Here is a 14,268-nt window from a genome sequence, read left to right on the forward strand (position 1 = left end):
GAAATTTATTTCGAGTGGGTGATTGGAATAGATTGGGTACATCTTAAGGAGTTTGAATCTCGGTTTTGGGATGATTTGGTGAAGTTTTTAATTGAAAAATCGAAGTAAAAGATGAACATGAAAAAAGATAGTATGTGTATCACATTGTGTATCACATATGTATCATATATGTATCATATGTGTATCACATATATTTCATATGTGTATCAAATATGTATCACATATATATCTATGTATACGTGTGTGTAAGATACATGCATGATACACGTATGATACATGTAGTTGCAGAAGAATTTTTTTAACTACGAATTTTGATGCCAAACTAGTCCAAATCACCTCCAATCTTGCTCAAAAATTATATATCGCCTCGTCTATATGTTTTCAACGAATTCCAACCATACCTATTGAAAATATAATTCTTTTTTTGGTTAATTTTTTCTAATATTATATAATTTTGATAATGAATTTTGACTCAAAACTAGTCGAACTCACCTTCAAACTTCGTTAAAATTTGTATTGCCTTATCTATGTGTTTCAACGAATCGCAACAATACCCATTGAAAAAAAATCTTTTTTTGCCTATATTTTTTGAAAGTTGTATATCATTGATAATTATTTTGGCTATTTTTGGTAACATGACTAAAATGGTTAGTTGTTGGTAAATAGTATCTTTTTTTGGCATATTTCCATAAGATTCCCTTAAAAAACAGAAATTCTTAATGTGCCTAATGAGAATGAGTGAAGTACAATAAATAACCTTCAAAGTGGATGGTCTTGAAATTTTGTCCCTGCTTGCTTCATGAGCAAAACTTCAAGATTAACAAGTGTTGCCCCTCGATTATCCGATGGGCAAAACTTTTAACTTTTGACCTTAAAATTCTATCTATAAGACAACTGGGGTCAAAAGTTAAAGACCATCCAAAAAATGTCATATTTCTGCAAATTTTTGAATGAGAATTGTGGGTGCCGGCTGCTGATGATCCACTAGATCCATTGGGTCATTCCAGTAATAAGAAAAGAAGAAAAGAAAAGGAGATTTTCACGTGATAAATAAAGTTTCAAAACCTTTTTATATAAATAACATGATTCTTGGTTTATTTCAAAATTAGCAGATTTATTTACCTTTATAGCATATTTAAAATTTAAATATAATTTTTCAAAATAAATACTAAAGCACAAATTAAGGATCAGTTACCTAATTTACCAAAAAGCTAGTACCAAAAAATAAGAGTTGAAACCCGTTCCCTTCTAATTCTCTCTTTCTCTCTTTCTATTTCCCAAACCCCTCCCCCATCCGTCCAATTTCATCACCATTTTTCATCCCTTTTCCAAAAGGAGATTCAACACACATATGTATTAAGACTTATTGTTTAAAGAGAAAGTTACACGCCTAAGCATTTATTTAAAAGGCTTGTTTGACATTTTTCGTATGAGAAGTCTCTCGAAGTTGCAAATAAAAATATAAAATACCTAATATTTTATGATTATATAATTTTTATTAATTATACATGATTTGTATTGTATAATTATCATATGTATCCCTAAATTAATATACCACATGTATAAAGAGTGTATAATTATAATATATCACTATCATACGTAAATTATACCATGTATAATGCCTAACGAAGAAAATACCATGTATAATTGCTACAAATAATTTACAAAAAACATGTATAAAATATGATTACAATTATACCAGTATTAAAAAATATATAAATATATAAGACCTATAAATAATTGAAACAAAATACGTAAAATATCAAAATACCATTATTAAACAAGTTTCAAACAAAGTTACTTATCATACAAAATATAAGAAATGGAGCTACATTTATGAGCGAAAAAATCGGAAGGCAATATTCACATCTGGGCCAGCTAGATTCCTATCACCAATTGGTATTTAATATGGTATGTAAATATTTAATTGCTGCCAAATGTTAAATGGTATATACTACTATGATTTTGTCATATTTTTTTAAATATTGCACAATTATGTTTTTCTTTAAATGGTAAATCAAGTTTCAAAACCTTTTTATATAAATAACATGATTCTTGATTTATTTCAAAAGTAGCAGATTTATTTACTTTTATAGCATATTTAAAATTTAAATATGATTTTTCAAAATAAATGCTAAAGCACAAATTAACGATCAATTACCTAATTTACCAAAAAGCTAGTACCAAAAAATAAGAGTTGAAATCCTTTCTCTTCCAATTCTCTCTTTCTTTTTCCCAAACCCCTCCCCCATCCGTCCGGTTTCATCACCATTTTTCATCCCTTTTCCAAAAGGAGATTCAACACACATTTGCATTAAGAGTTATTGTTTAAAATTTGTTTTTCATTTACCAAATTATGCACTCATTTTAAAGGCTTGTTTGACATTTTTCGAATGGAAAGCCCCTCGAAGTTGCAAATAAAATACCTAATATTTTATGATTATATAATTTTTATTAATTATACATGATTTATATTGTATAATTATCATATGTATCCCTAAATTAATATACCATATGTATAAATAGTATATAATTATAATATATCACTATCATACGTAAACTATACCATATTTAATGTCTAACGAAGAAAATACCATGTATAATAGCTACAATAATTTACAAAAAACATGTATAAAATATGAATACAATTATAACAGTATTAAAAAATATATAAATATATAAGACCTATAAATAACTGAAACAAAATATGTGAAATATCAAAATACCATTATTAAACAAGTTTTAAACAATGTTACTTATCATACAATATTCACATGTGGGCCAGCTGGATTCCTAATTACCAATTGGTATTTAATATGTTATGTAAATATTTAGTTGCTGCCAAATGTTAAATGGTATATACTGCGATGATTTTGTCATATTTTTTTAAATATTGCACAATTATGTTTTTTCCTGGAAGAAAAGAACACACGAGGGGCCCCAAAACGAATGAGCCAATCAAAGCTTTATTTTCAATCACAAACGAGCAGACCCAAAAGATCATTCTAGAACCGTCCACGTGTCCTCACCTAACCCTCAACCTCCCCTCTTATCTTCTCTTCTTCTGCTCCTCCTCCTCCTCACTCCTTTGTTCACTCCGCTCTAATCCCCCAAATCCTCAAATTCCTCTTTTCTAGTGTTAGGGTTTCCTCCAACCTTTACACGCACAAGCTTACCCACCGATAAATTCAATCTCTTTGTATTCAATTGATAAATATGGCGTCTTCAACAGCTCAAATTCACGCTGTTGGAGCCACATATTTTACAACTTCCTCTTCTTCCAGTAGAAAACCCTCAAAGACAGTGTTTTTAGGTCAAAACATAAACAACAGAACCCTAGCGTTCGGATTGAAGCAGAAGAAGAGCAGCTTCAGCCGGAGGAATGGCGGTGGTCACGCGCCACTGCGTGTGGTGGCGGAGAAGGTGGTGGGAATTGACTTGGGGACCACCAATTCCGCCGTGGCTGCTATGGAAGGAGGGAAGCCCACCATAGTGACCAACGCTGAAGGGCAGAGGACAACACCTTCAGTGGTGGCTTATACTAAGAATGGGGATAGGCTTGTCGGGCAAATTGCGAAGCGTCAGGCTGTGGTGAACCCGGAGAATACCTTCTTTTCGGTGAAGAGATTCATAGGGAGGAAAATGAATGAGGTGGATGAGGAGTCGAAGCAGGTCTCGTACAATGTTATTAGAGATGAGAATGGAAACGTCAAGCTGGATTGCCCTGCCATTGGCAAATCATTCGCCGCTGAAGAAATTTCAGCTCAGGTATATATTTAATCTTGCATTCTGCTTCATAAACATGTATTAACGCTTTAGGATGCCTTTGGTATGAAGTTAGTAGAAAAGTTGATAACATATGATATTACAAGGTGTTGGATAAGGTATGAGGATAGGGTTTAACCTAATTTGTACTAAAGACTGACAATACTATCTAAGTATTGATTGAAGTAAGAGATATGGAGCAAAAGTCAGGGTATTGTAAAAGAACATTACTTTTTCTTCATATGATATTGCAAGGTGTAGGATAAGGTATGAGGATAGGGTTTTAACATTATTTGTATTAAGGATTGGAAATATCCAAGTTTTGATTGAAGAGATATGGAGTAGAAGTAGGTGTATTGTAAAAGAACTTTTTTTTCTTTTTGAGAAAATGTGTTCCAGAAAGGTAACCATACACCATCAGTCCAGGAAAATATGAAGGAGAAGGTAAATATTTTCCTGAATAATCTTTTACTCCATGCAAAAAATGCCCTTAGTATAACTGTTTTCATGATTTGAGATCCTGACGTTCGTTAATTCACAGGTAGTCTTTTTTTCATTAAATTGTTAATTCACATGGCTTTTGCTGGAGCTGTGTGAGGAATATGATTTTGCTGTCCAATACAGCATTATTTATATGAGGTTCAAAACTGATTAGGCAAGAGTTTATACAGAGGCTAGAGCATCCTGGCAGATACTTTTTTTTCTTAGGTTTTTATTTTTAATTCCATAGTTAAGTGAGCTGGCTATTATTTAGGGATGTTATTGCTGGCAAAATTATGTTGACTGGCTAATGCTTTTACTCTCTTTTCTGGTTTAGGTCTTGAGGAAGTTGGTGGATGACGCATCCAAATTTTTGAATGACAAGGTTTCCAAGGCTGTTGTCACTGTTCCTGCATACTTCAATGATTCTCAGAGGACAGCAACAAAGGATGCCGGTCGCATTGCTGGATTAGAGGTTCTCCGGATAATTAATGAACCAACTGCTGCCTCCCTGGCTTATGGTTTTGAAAAGAAGAACAATGAAACTATTTTGGTTTTTGATCTTGGAGGTGGTACTTTTGATGTATCAGGTAATAATGGTACTATGGTTACCCACTGTTGTTGATTTCATATTTTGAGTTTACCGATACTGATGCTGTGCATACAGCCACAATTTGAAGGAGAGGATTAGCTTTAAACAACTTTGTAGGGAGAGTTATAGAAATAAAATAAAAGTATTCTACAAGTTGCTGCTTATTCTTTACTGCTGTTTATCGTGTAGCTTTTTGAGCTTGAGCTGCATGGTTAAAAGGTTCATAGGAATGGGCTGATAGCTGCCAAATTTAAATTGTTGTTTCTTTATTAGTAATGTGACTCTCTGTGCTGGTTTTTCCTCACTTGTAGCTTTCTTATGTAGGTTAGGGGATACTTTTATAAGATGTCTCTATCCATGTCTTTGTGCGTACTAATGCCTGGGGCAATTGGACTAATATATTTGCTTGCAGTTCTTGAGGTTGGTGACGGTGTCTTTGAGGTGTTGTCTACTTCTGGTGATACCCATCTTGGTGGTGACGATTTTGACAAGGTTTGTATCTTTTCTTTCCTACCAACAAAATGTTGCTGTGACTTGATTGAGCAATCTAACTCTAAACCATTAGTACCTGCTAGAGGTCACTCACAAAGTGTTTCATTCATGCAGAGAATTGTTGATTGGCTTGCTTCAGATTTCAAGAAGAATGAAGGTATTGATCTTCTGAAGGACAAACAAGCTCTTCAACGTCTGACTGAGACTGCTGAAAAAGCTAAGATGGAACTGTCATCACTGACACAGACTAACATCAGGTATGTCCAGCGTTTTCAACCTTCATTTTGTTTTTATCTTTTCCTGTTGGGGCTTCTATCTCTGTTGATATTGAAATTATATATTTTTGTTTTGCAGTTTACCATTCATCACAGCCACTGCGGATGGTCCTAAACACATTGAGACCACTATCACACGTGGTAAATTTGAAGAACTATGCTCAGATCTGCTTGACAGGTGTCTGCAATAGAACATACTTTTGTAGCTTATCAATTTTTTTAAAGTAGTTGTGCCATTTATGAGATAAGGTCTTGATGTCAGTTCTTTTGCTCTTGTTCTGTAATCAGGCTTAAAACTCCTGTTCAGAATTCCTTGAGAGATGCCAAGCTCTCCTTCAGCGATATTGATGAGGTGATCCTTGTTGGTGGTTCTACACGTATTCCAGCTGTTCAGGAACTTGTTAAGAAATTGACTGGAAAGGACCCCAATGTTACAGTAAATCCTGATGAAGTTGTTGCTCTCGGTGCTGCAGTGCAGGTGAGATCGTTGTTCCTGGTGCATCTTGTGTTCTTGATTTGTATTTTGGTGCACCTCTCATTTTCTCATTTTTCTAGGCTGGAGTATTGGCCGGAGATGTCAGTGATATTGTTCTTTTAGATGTCACACCGTTGTCCATTGGTTTGGAAACACTTGGTGGTGTGATGACAAAGATCATTCCAAGAAATACAACATTGCCTACCTCAAAATCAGAAGTATTCTCTACTGCTGCTGATGGTCAGACAAGTGTAGAAATTAATGTCCTCCAAGGGGAGCGAGAATTTGTTAGGGATAACAAGTCTTTGGGCAGCTTCCGGCTTGATGGAATTCCTCCCGCCCCAAGAGGGGTTCCTCAAATTGAAGTGAAATTTGATATTGATGCCAATGGCATTCTCTCCGTCACTGCTATTGACAAGGGTACTGGGAAGAAGCAAGACATCACCATTACTGGTGCCAGCACATTGCCCGGTGATGAGGTATGTTTTTGACTTCCAATTGTTCTAGCACCAAAGTCTCTTTAGCAATTCTAGTTGGATTGTTGGGCAAAGAGCTGTATAGTGCTTATCAGCTGCTGAAATTTGCTTTCTCTTTCCTTTTTATATTTTGTAATTTTTTATTTATTTTTAAATACTTTTGGTTGTCCATGAGTGGTATGTTGCATGTCATTTCATGTAAATTCCCCTTACTGCTCATAAGTGATGGGATATCTGGTTGTGTGGGAACAGGTTGAGAGAATGGTTAAAGAAGCTGAAAGATTCGCCCAGGAAGACAAGGAGAAGAGAGATGCCATAGACACAAAGAACCAGGCCGATTCTGTTGTCTACCAGACAGAGAAGCAGCTGAAGGAACTTGGAGACAAAGTACCAGGGCCGGTGAAAGAGAAAGTTGAGGCTAAACTTGGAGAGCTTAAAGAAGCGATCTCAGGGGGCTCAACTCAAACCATGAAGGATGCGATGGCTTCTCTTAACCAAGAAGTAATGCAGCTTGGTCAGTCACTCTACAACCAGCCTGGTGCTGGAGCTGCACCAGGTGCTGGTCCGGCACCTGGCGATTCCGCTGGTCCTTCAGAATCATCATCAGGGAAAGGACCTGATGGAGACGTAATCGATGCTGATTTCACCGACAGCAAGTGAGCATAGAAGAGCAATTTTGAGGCTATATTTACTTTTCAGCTTATTATACTCTTGCTTAGGTTGTGTATAAGGTTTTAACTTTTGCACAATTACGGATTTGGGGGACAATTTCTGGTGGTTGGGGTCTGCGAAAAAGATGATTCATACAGGAAATAGAGGTTAGGAATGTTGAGTTAGGTGGCTACTCTTGCATTCAAGATGAAACAGTGTCACCCCCATGAATATTTTTAGAGATGTCACTAGTGTAACCAAAAAGTTAGAGAAACTGCTTTTCTGGTTCTCTCACGCCTACCATCCCCAAACTTGATAATTAGGGGATTTTGTGGATCCGTTGCTAAAGCTCGTAGCGCTTTTGATACTTGTTTTCTCTGTCATGGACTTGCTGTTATTGAAGGGATTGAATTTGAATTTAATTCTTAATAGTTAGTACCAACAATAAATTAGTGTAGATTTCTCTTTCCAAGCTCATCTCACAATTCTTGTTCATATCTGGAATCGAGTATTTGTTTAATTGACAAATGCTAACAGAATTTGTAGATTGGAATACAATAGGGCAGCTTTAATGTTCTCCCGTTGCTCTGAGAAAAGTCAAAATTACGTTAGCTCATGCTTAATGTAAGTGCGAAATAAATGTCTTGAGGAACTTATCACAAAAGATGGATGTAGTACACTTTTTGATTATAGAGTTATTTTTGAGTATACAAAAACGTATGTCAAATAAATAAGAGAAGCTCTTTCAAAACATATGTGCATAAGAAAGTAAAGGTGTTGTCTCCATTGACTCACACTAGAGAAGTTAAATACAGAAACAACTGCGACTTGTAGAGCAGATAAGAGTCTCAAGTATCCCCTGAGGCAGCCATATTGGAGAAGCGAGGACTCAGTGGTATGGGACTGGGAGAAAGACTACTGGTTCTTCTTTCCACAGAATAACCACCTGGAGAAGGACAACCATTTCCCATCTCCATAGAGTAACTCCCCGGCGATATACTTCCATTTCTCCTTTCCCCACAATGGCCATAGTCATCGTAGTGCATGCATTTCGTACAACAGCCACTCCCGCGGCTGTGTCTCGCGGGTGATTGATAGTAATGTTGGTTATGATCCACTTGGTACCTTAACCCCTCGGCTCGGCCAACAGACCTAACAGAAACAAGCCTTTCTGGCCCTTTTAGTGGATCACCAGGACCAGGAGGAGGTTTACTTAACTGGTACCCATTGTAGTTTGTTGGTTGTCTATAGTTGTAATAGTGAAGTTGCTGCTGCAGTGATTGAGGGGTATGATGGAAGCCGTGTTGCTGCGGACTAGTGACATTGTAAAAGCTAGGTGAGCTCTGAACTTTGTGCAATTGACTTCTATTCTGAAAAATACTTTGTAACAAAGACTCTTGGATAACACCATCAGTAGTGCAACTCTCAGGAGATCTTGGTGAAGAACAAGCAGATGAAATGTTAAAAGAAGCATGGCTTATGCTTAGAGGTGGCACCCGAATCCCTGCTTCCCTGGCACGGATTATACCATTAATGGCATCAATGTATCGTTGTTCTAGAGGTTCTGATGGCATTGTATGGTGGTCTACCACGACGGGCTTTGCTGGGAAGAGAAAGGCGCGAAGCCTCGGGATCCCTGCACTTTCACAACGATCATATTCATCTAACATGTGGCGTAGATCCTCCTCTGTTTTTACTGAGACCAATGCATCAAGATCCTCATGTACTAATTGGTATTTGAGAACAATGTCACCCTCAATTTGGGGAGTAAGCTTCTTCATAAGTTCTGTAATGTGACAGGACAATAATGTTATTCCCTTAGAGAACTCGGATTCAACTCAAGAATTTTAGAAAAAGAGACTTTAATATGCAATTGCTGAAGCCTGTTTTGGGTCTTGTCAATGATTAATGGCTGCTTGTGTTAAGGTACATGCCAAATCTATCTGACCTCACTATGTCATCCTCTAGAACTATCGAAGCCAAAATAATGAATAAAGATGAACAAAAGAATTACATTATTCATCATTTCTTTTCCCCTCTTTCCTCTTGATTTGAATCCATGCCAAATTGCCAATGAATTTGATATGAATTGAAAAACATGAAATTGTTCATAATTCAAAGTCCAATTAAATACATGATGCAAATAAATTCATGACTCAATTCCCTCAAATATTGCATGTTCCCATGAATAGTGAATTTTCGAGATAACAACTACGCCTTAATAACAAGCACGATCGATCATATATAGATTCTCTAAATCTTCAAAAAGACATGAAATATTTACCTGAAAGTTTAATATCTCGAGGAACGGAGATAACACGTGTCTCACCACCAACATACTTGAGGTGGCCATCAGCTGGCTGAGGAAGAATTTTTCCTCCATGGCTACAAAGAAATTTAATCCTACTCTTAGGGGAGCTTGGTGTTGACCCGAGTGGTGAACCACATAAAACAGGTTCCTCCACCGTGACACCTTCTGTTGGCATTTTCACACCAAATGACAAAAACCAAACAAGGAAAAATGAAATTAAAAATGGTAAAAATTGTATATACACAAAGAAAGAAAATGGGAGAATTGGAATTAGAATAAGAATATTATGTTTCAAGAATTGAGATGACAAAGAGAAGAACATGAATGGATTTGTGTATTTATATACGTAGAATTGGTTTCATCTATTTTTGTCACAGGCCATAGATTTGATTGTCTGGTTCTAACCGAATGTGAAATAGCATAACAATGAAGGGACTTTCTGGTATATAGGTAATAGGATAAACAAAGGTATCCCTTAATTTAATTACATTGATGGTATTTCGGATTATTCTGAGGATTATTTCGTTTTGATTCGGATTTGCAGTGTATATGAGGGGACAAAATGGACTTAAAATATTCCCTTGTATTCAGGAAATTCAAGGATAATAATATGATTCAGTTGCCTACATTCATTGAGTTCCTCTAGGGAACGTATGATATTTATAGTGTCATAATATTTTATGGCACCTATTTTAAAATACAGTTAATCGGATAAGATATTTTATGTTACACGGAGGACTTTGGATAAAATTGAACGATAAAGCACAAAATGGTAATATACAATGTACACATATCCTTTAACAAATGGTTAGAACAGAAGATAAGTTGAAAATAGGGTGATATAAGATAATTAATAATTATGCTGTAGGAGTTAGAGGTAATTAGACGCGTACCTATTTCCGATTAGTGAGGTATGTCAATCATTTCAACACAATTAGGATGCCCATAAGTATTTCTTTGTCAATTTAACATGTACATATAGAGATGTCAGTAGGTTCATTCATTACTTTTATCTTTTATGTCTTTTCTATGTGGCAAAAATGCCTTTTTTCCTTCCTAAAGTTATCTCGAAAAATCTCTTACACATCCAAAATTCACTAACAATATCTTACCCTTACTCTTTTATTCTTGTTCTGAGTAAAATTATATTAAATTAGTCCCAGCTGGTCGTCTTGGACGAATAGTGACTATTTGAATTCCAAAGTTTACTCGTACGATTCTAGTTTAGCCATTGTGCAACTTCTGTCCATCTCAACTTTTCGTTAGCGGGGATAGGAAGCCCAGCTAACTCAATTTCCTAAAGAAAAGCAAGCGGGCTCTTCCAATATTAAGCTCCTGCATCTAAACTGTATCTCTATTTTCAAAAGTATATAATTACCTATTTGGCCGAGCTGTAAAAATTAACTTATTTTGAAAAGTACTTTTTCTTGATAGTATTTTTTTCAAAAATACTTTTGGTGAAAATTAGTTTGTGTTTGGCTAATTAATTTGAAAATCACTTTTGAGCAGTAATTAATGTTTGACCAAACTTTTAAAAACTGCTTCTAAATGTATTTTTCTCAAAAGTGCTTTTCAGAAAAATAATTTTGAAGAGAAGCTATTTTTTTCTCCTTCTCCAAAACTCCTTCTGTTTCTCCACAAAATCACTTTTTTATTCTTCTAAAAGCTTGGCCAAACACTTCAACTTTGAAAAAAAAAACATATTTTTTGAAAAAAAGTGCTTCGAGGATTGGAGAAGCTTGGCCAAACAGGCTATGGTCTTGGTTCAGATTCCTTCAACCTTCCATTAGCTTTCGATTTAGTTTCATTCTAAGGCTTGGGTACAATATGGGATAACTCTCTTTCATTAAAGTTTAGATAGATAAGAAGAAATTATTTAATATTTTATTTTTATTGGACTTGAACTTGATATTTTTAACTTTATTGACCACTAGATTATAATCTTAAGCCTAATTTCACGTGGGGCTTTAAAAAATTGTCTATATTAGTCTACAACATGAGATCGTTGCAAGAAAGTATTTAATAAGAGATTTTTTCGTTCTTATACAATATTTGAAACTTATCAACCAAAATTATTCTAAATTTGCATATTATCCGACCTAACTGTGGTTTTTTTACAATTTATATATAATCCTTTATTAGTGCCTTAAATTAGGGGATTTAATTACACCCTTTTCCTTTTTTTCTCTCCTCTTCTCATTGAATATCTACAAAGACTGTTTTTGTTGAATATCTACGTAGACTATGTAGAACTTTTCACCGAAAGTAGACAAATATTAATAAACATGATTTCAACGATGATGAAATTATCATATGTTTGGCAGCTAAAATAGTAACGTGAGTATAACTTTATAATTTTTAGTATGTTCCTACAAAGTATCTAAAACTTTACTTTTGAAAACATTATTCTAGGAAAAATTAATTGTTCTAGATGCCAAATAATCAGGAATTTAGGTCATCAAACGCCTTAAAAATCACGTTTGAGTTATAAACATAACATTTAAGCCATTACAAATGCGTTCCTAAACATGGTGATTTTGCTGTTACCTAGGGAAGTAAAAAATGAATAATAAATCCTTTTATTTTTCCTTTTCCTTTTTTTTTTGGAAGTTCATAATGCATTTCCCCAATACTTAAATCTTAATTTTGTGTCATCAGTCATGTACTACACTCTTAACAAGAAATTAATTCTTTGAATCAATGGAGAAAAACTATAAGCAATATAGAATAAATTTTTATATACAAATATGAAATTACTAACAAATGTTAACTCATATTCTCCAAAAGGTAATTACGCCCTTTAATTAGTGAACATAATATGAGGCAATCGCTCAAATCATCATTCAAGAAAAGTCCATCATTCGAAACTTCTCCACTAAAAGAAGTCATAATCCAAACTTAAAAGAACTGAACAATGAAATTATTGCTCTCTTTAAGTATCCTAATTTCGCCAAGTAAAAGAAGAAACTTAAGAAGCAAAGATGGCAGAGGTGAAAGTTTATGGTATTATAGCAGGCCCTTTAATAGATAGTAAAAATAAATTTCATACAAATAATTATATAATATATAACTTATTTATAATTTATCTATAATTTTCATACATTATTTATACCCAGTTAAATACAACTACAATATCATACAACTTAAATACAATTTTCATACAAATTTTATACAATGTGTCTTTTGTATAATTTGTATCTGATTTGTATATATTTTGTATGTGGTGTGTGCTTATTTATTTCTAAAATTCCAATCAAAACTTACTCTCTTAATACAATTTTGATACATATCAACAACTTTATGTAAAAAGATAGTATTGATAACTTAAATACAAATTTTATACAATAATTCATACATTATACAATTATTTTTCAACTTTCATACAACATTCAAATAAAAATAATATATAACTATAACAGAATATAATTTAAATATAATTATAATACAACTTTACTACAATTTCATAAGTATATTGTATGTCATGTGTTCCTCTTCTTCTTTTTCGAGTTTTAATTTGAAATTCAGCCAAAATCTTAGTCAATCAATTAAATTGAATGAAGAAAAAAATTAATCAAATAGCATGAGAGAATGAAAGAAAAGAGCAAAAGGCCTAGGACACACGCTGAATAACAATATCATGAATTCATGAGTTTTTAGTTAAGATGTATGTATAACTAATTCAACTGAGTTTTCTATCTTTTCATAGTAATTTGGAGAAAATAAGTCTAATGTATGTGGTGTGTGCTTCTTCCTCTCTAAAATTCCAATCAAAACTTACTCTCTTAATACAATTTTGATACATATCAATAACTTTATGTAAAAAGATAGTATTGATAACTTAAATACAAATTTTATACAACGATTCATACATTATACAACTATTTTTCAACTTTCATACAACATTCAAATAAATATATATATAAAACTACAACAGAATACAATTTAGATACAATTATAATACAACTTTCGTAAGTATATTGTATGTCATGTGTTCGTCTTCTTCTTCTTCTTCTTCTTCTTCTTCGAGTTTCAATCTGAAATTCATCCAAAATCAAGTCTAAACTTCACCAAAACATCCTCAAAATTGAGATAAACTCAAAATAATATTCCTAATTATTTGCAACAACACCCAATCCAAACAAATAATAGTTTTTGAAAACCCAAATTCGATTTCAAAGCTTCAAAGATTTTTAATGGCTATCAATGGTGGAGAGTCAAATACCTTCAAAATTTATTGATTGACAATTTTAATTTGAACACCAATTGTGCAACTGTTTACCCGTAAAACGGTACAGTTGAATTTATACGTAATTTCTAGACAAATGAACTAATTTAATCATGAAACAATATAATAATTGAAGAAATATACAACAATTAGCCGTAGAATGTAGATAAAATAGCAAAGATGATAATTCCGTGAACACAGTTCCCGAAAATGACAATGAGATCTAAAAGCAAGAAAGTGAAATTGTATAAAGCTTTGTATAGAATATAGTATATGTTCTTGCCAGAAAATTCGTGCCCTTTACAATGGTCATTGGGCTCATTATTTATAGTTATGCCTAGGAAAAAAGGTCTTACGATCATGCCCCCCTTTAATGTCAATTATGAGCGTAATTAATGAAAATATAACGTTGAGTATAAATATCAAATTCTCTGTAACGTACCGTCGCTCTTAATGCTGTAGAATATTTTTTAGTAAATGCTACTGGGCGCAGAGCATTTAATACACTTTTATAAACGTTATCCGT

The 14,268-nt window shown here is 33.8% G+C and overlaps 2 protein-coding genes across 2 annotated transcripts; one reads left to right on the forward strand and one right to left on the reverse strand.

Annotated features, from left to right (window-relative positions):
• The first annotated feature begins 3,002 nt into the window (after nt 1-3,002).
• LOC107817083 (stromal 70 kDa heat shock-related protein, chloroplastic) lies at nt 3,003-7,655 on the forward strand. The gene is made up of 8 exons (XM_016642859.2): nt 3,003-3,768; nt 4,583-4,835; nt 5,250-5,329; nt 5,444-5,586; nt 5,684-5,782; nt 5,893-6,082; nt 6,160-6,558; nt 6,808-7,655. The coding sequence occupies exons 1-8, from the start codon at nt 3,217-3,219 to the stop codon at nt 7,213-7,215; spliced, it is 2,124 nt and encodes a 707-aa protein (XP_016498345.1). The 5' UTR covers nt 3,003-3,216; the 3' UTR covers nt 7,216-7,655.
• A 252-nt stretch (nt 7,656-7,907) lies between these two features.
• Nucleotides 7,908-9,919, reverse strand: LOC107817084 (uncharacterized). Its single transcript, XM_016642860.2, has 2 exons — nt 9,491-9,919; nt 7,908-8,992 (listed from the first exon to the last, which is right to left on the reverse strand). The coding sequence occupies exons 1-2, from the start codon at nt 9,837-9,839 to the stop codon at nt 8,055-8,057; spliced, it is 1,287 nt and encodes a 428-aa protein (XP_016498346.1). The 5' UTR covers nt 9,840-9,919; the 3' UTR covers nt 7,908-8,054.
• Between the last annotated feature and the right edge of the window lie 4,349 nt (nt 9,920-14,268).

This window comes from Nicotiana tabacum, chromosome 19, assembly GCF_000715075.1.
Source record: "Nicotiana tabacum cultivar K326 chromosome 19, ASM71507v2, whole genome shotgun sequence".
Taxonomy (NCBI): domain Eukaryota; kingdom Viridiplantae; phylum Streptophyta; class Magnoliopsida; order Solanales; family Solanaceae; genus Nicotiana; species Nicotiana tabacum.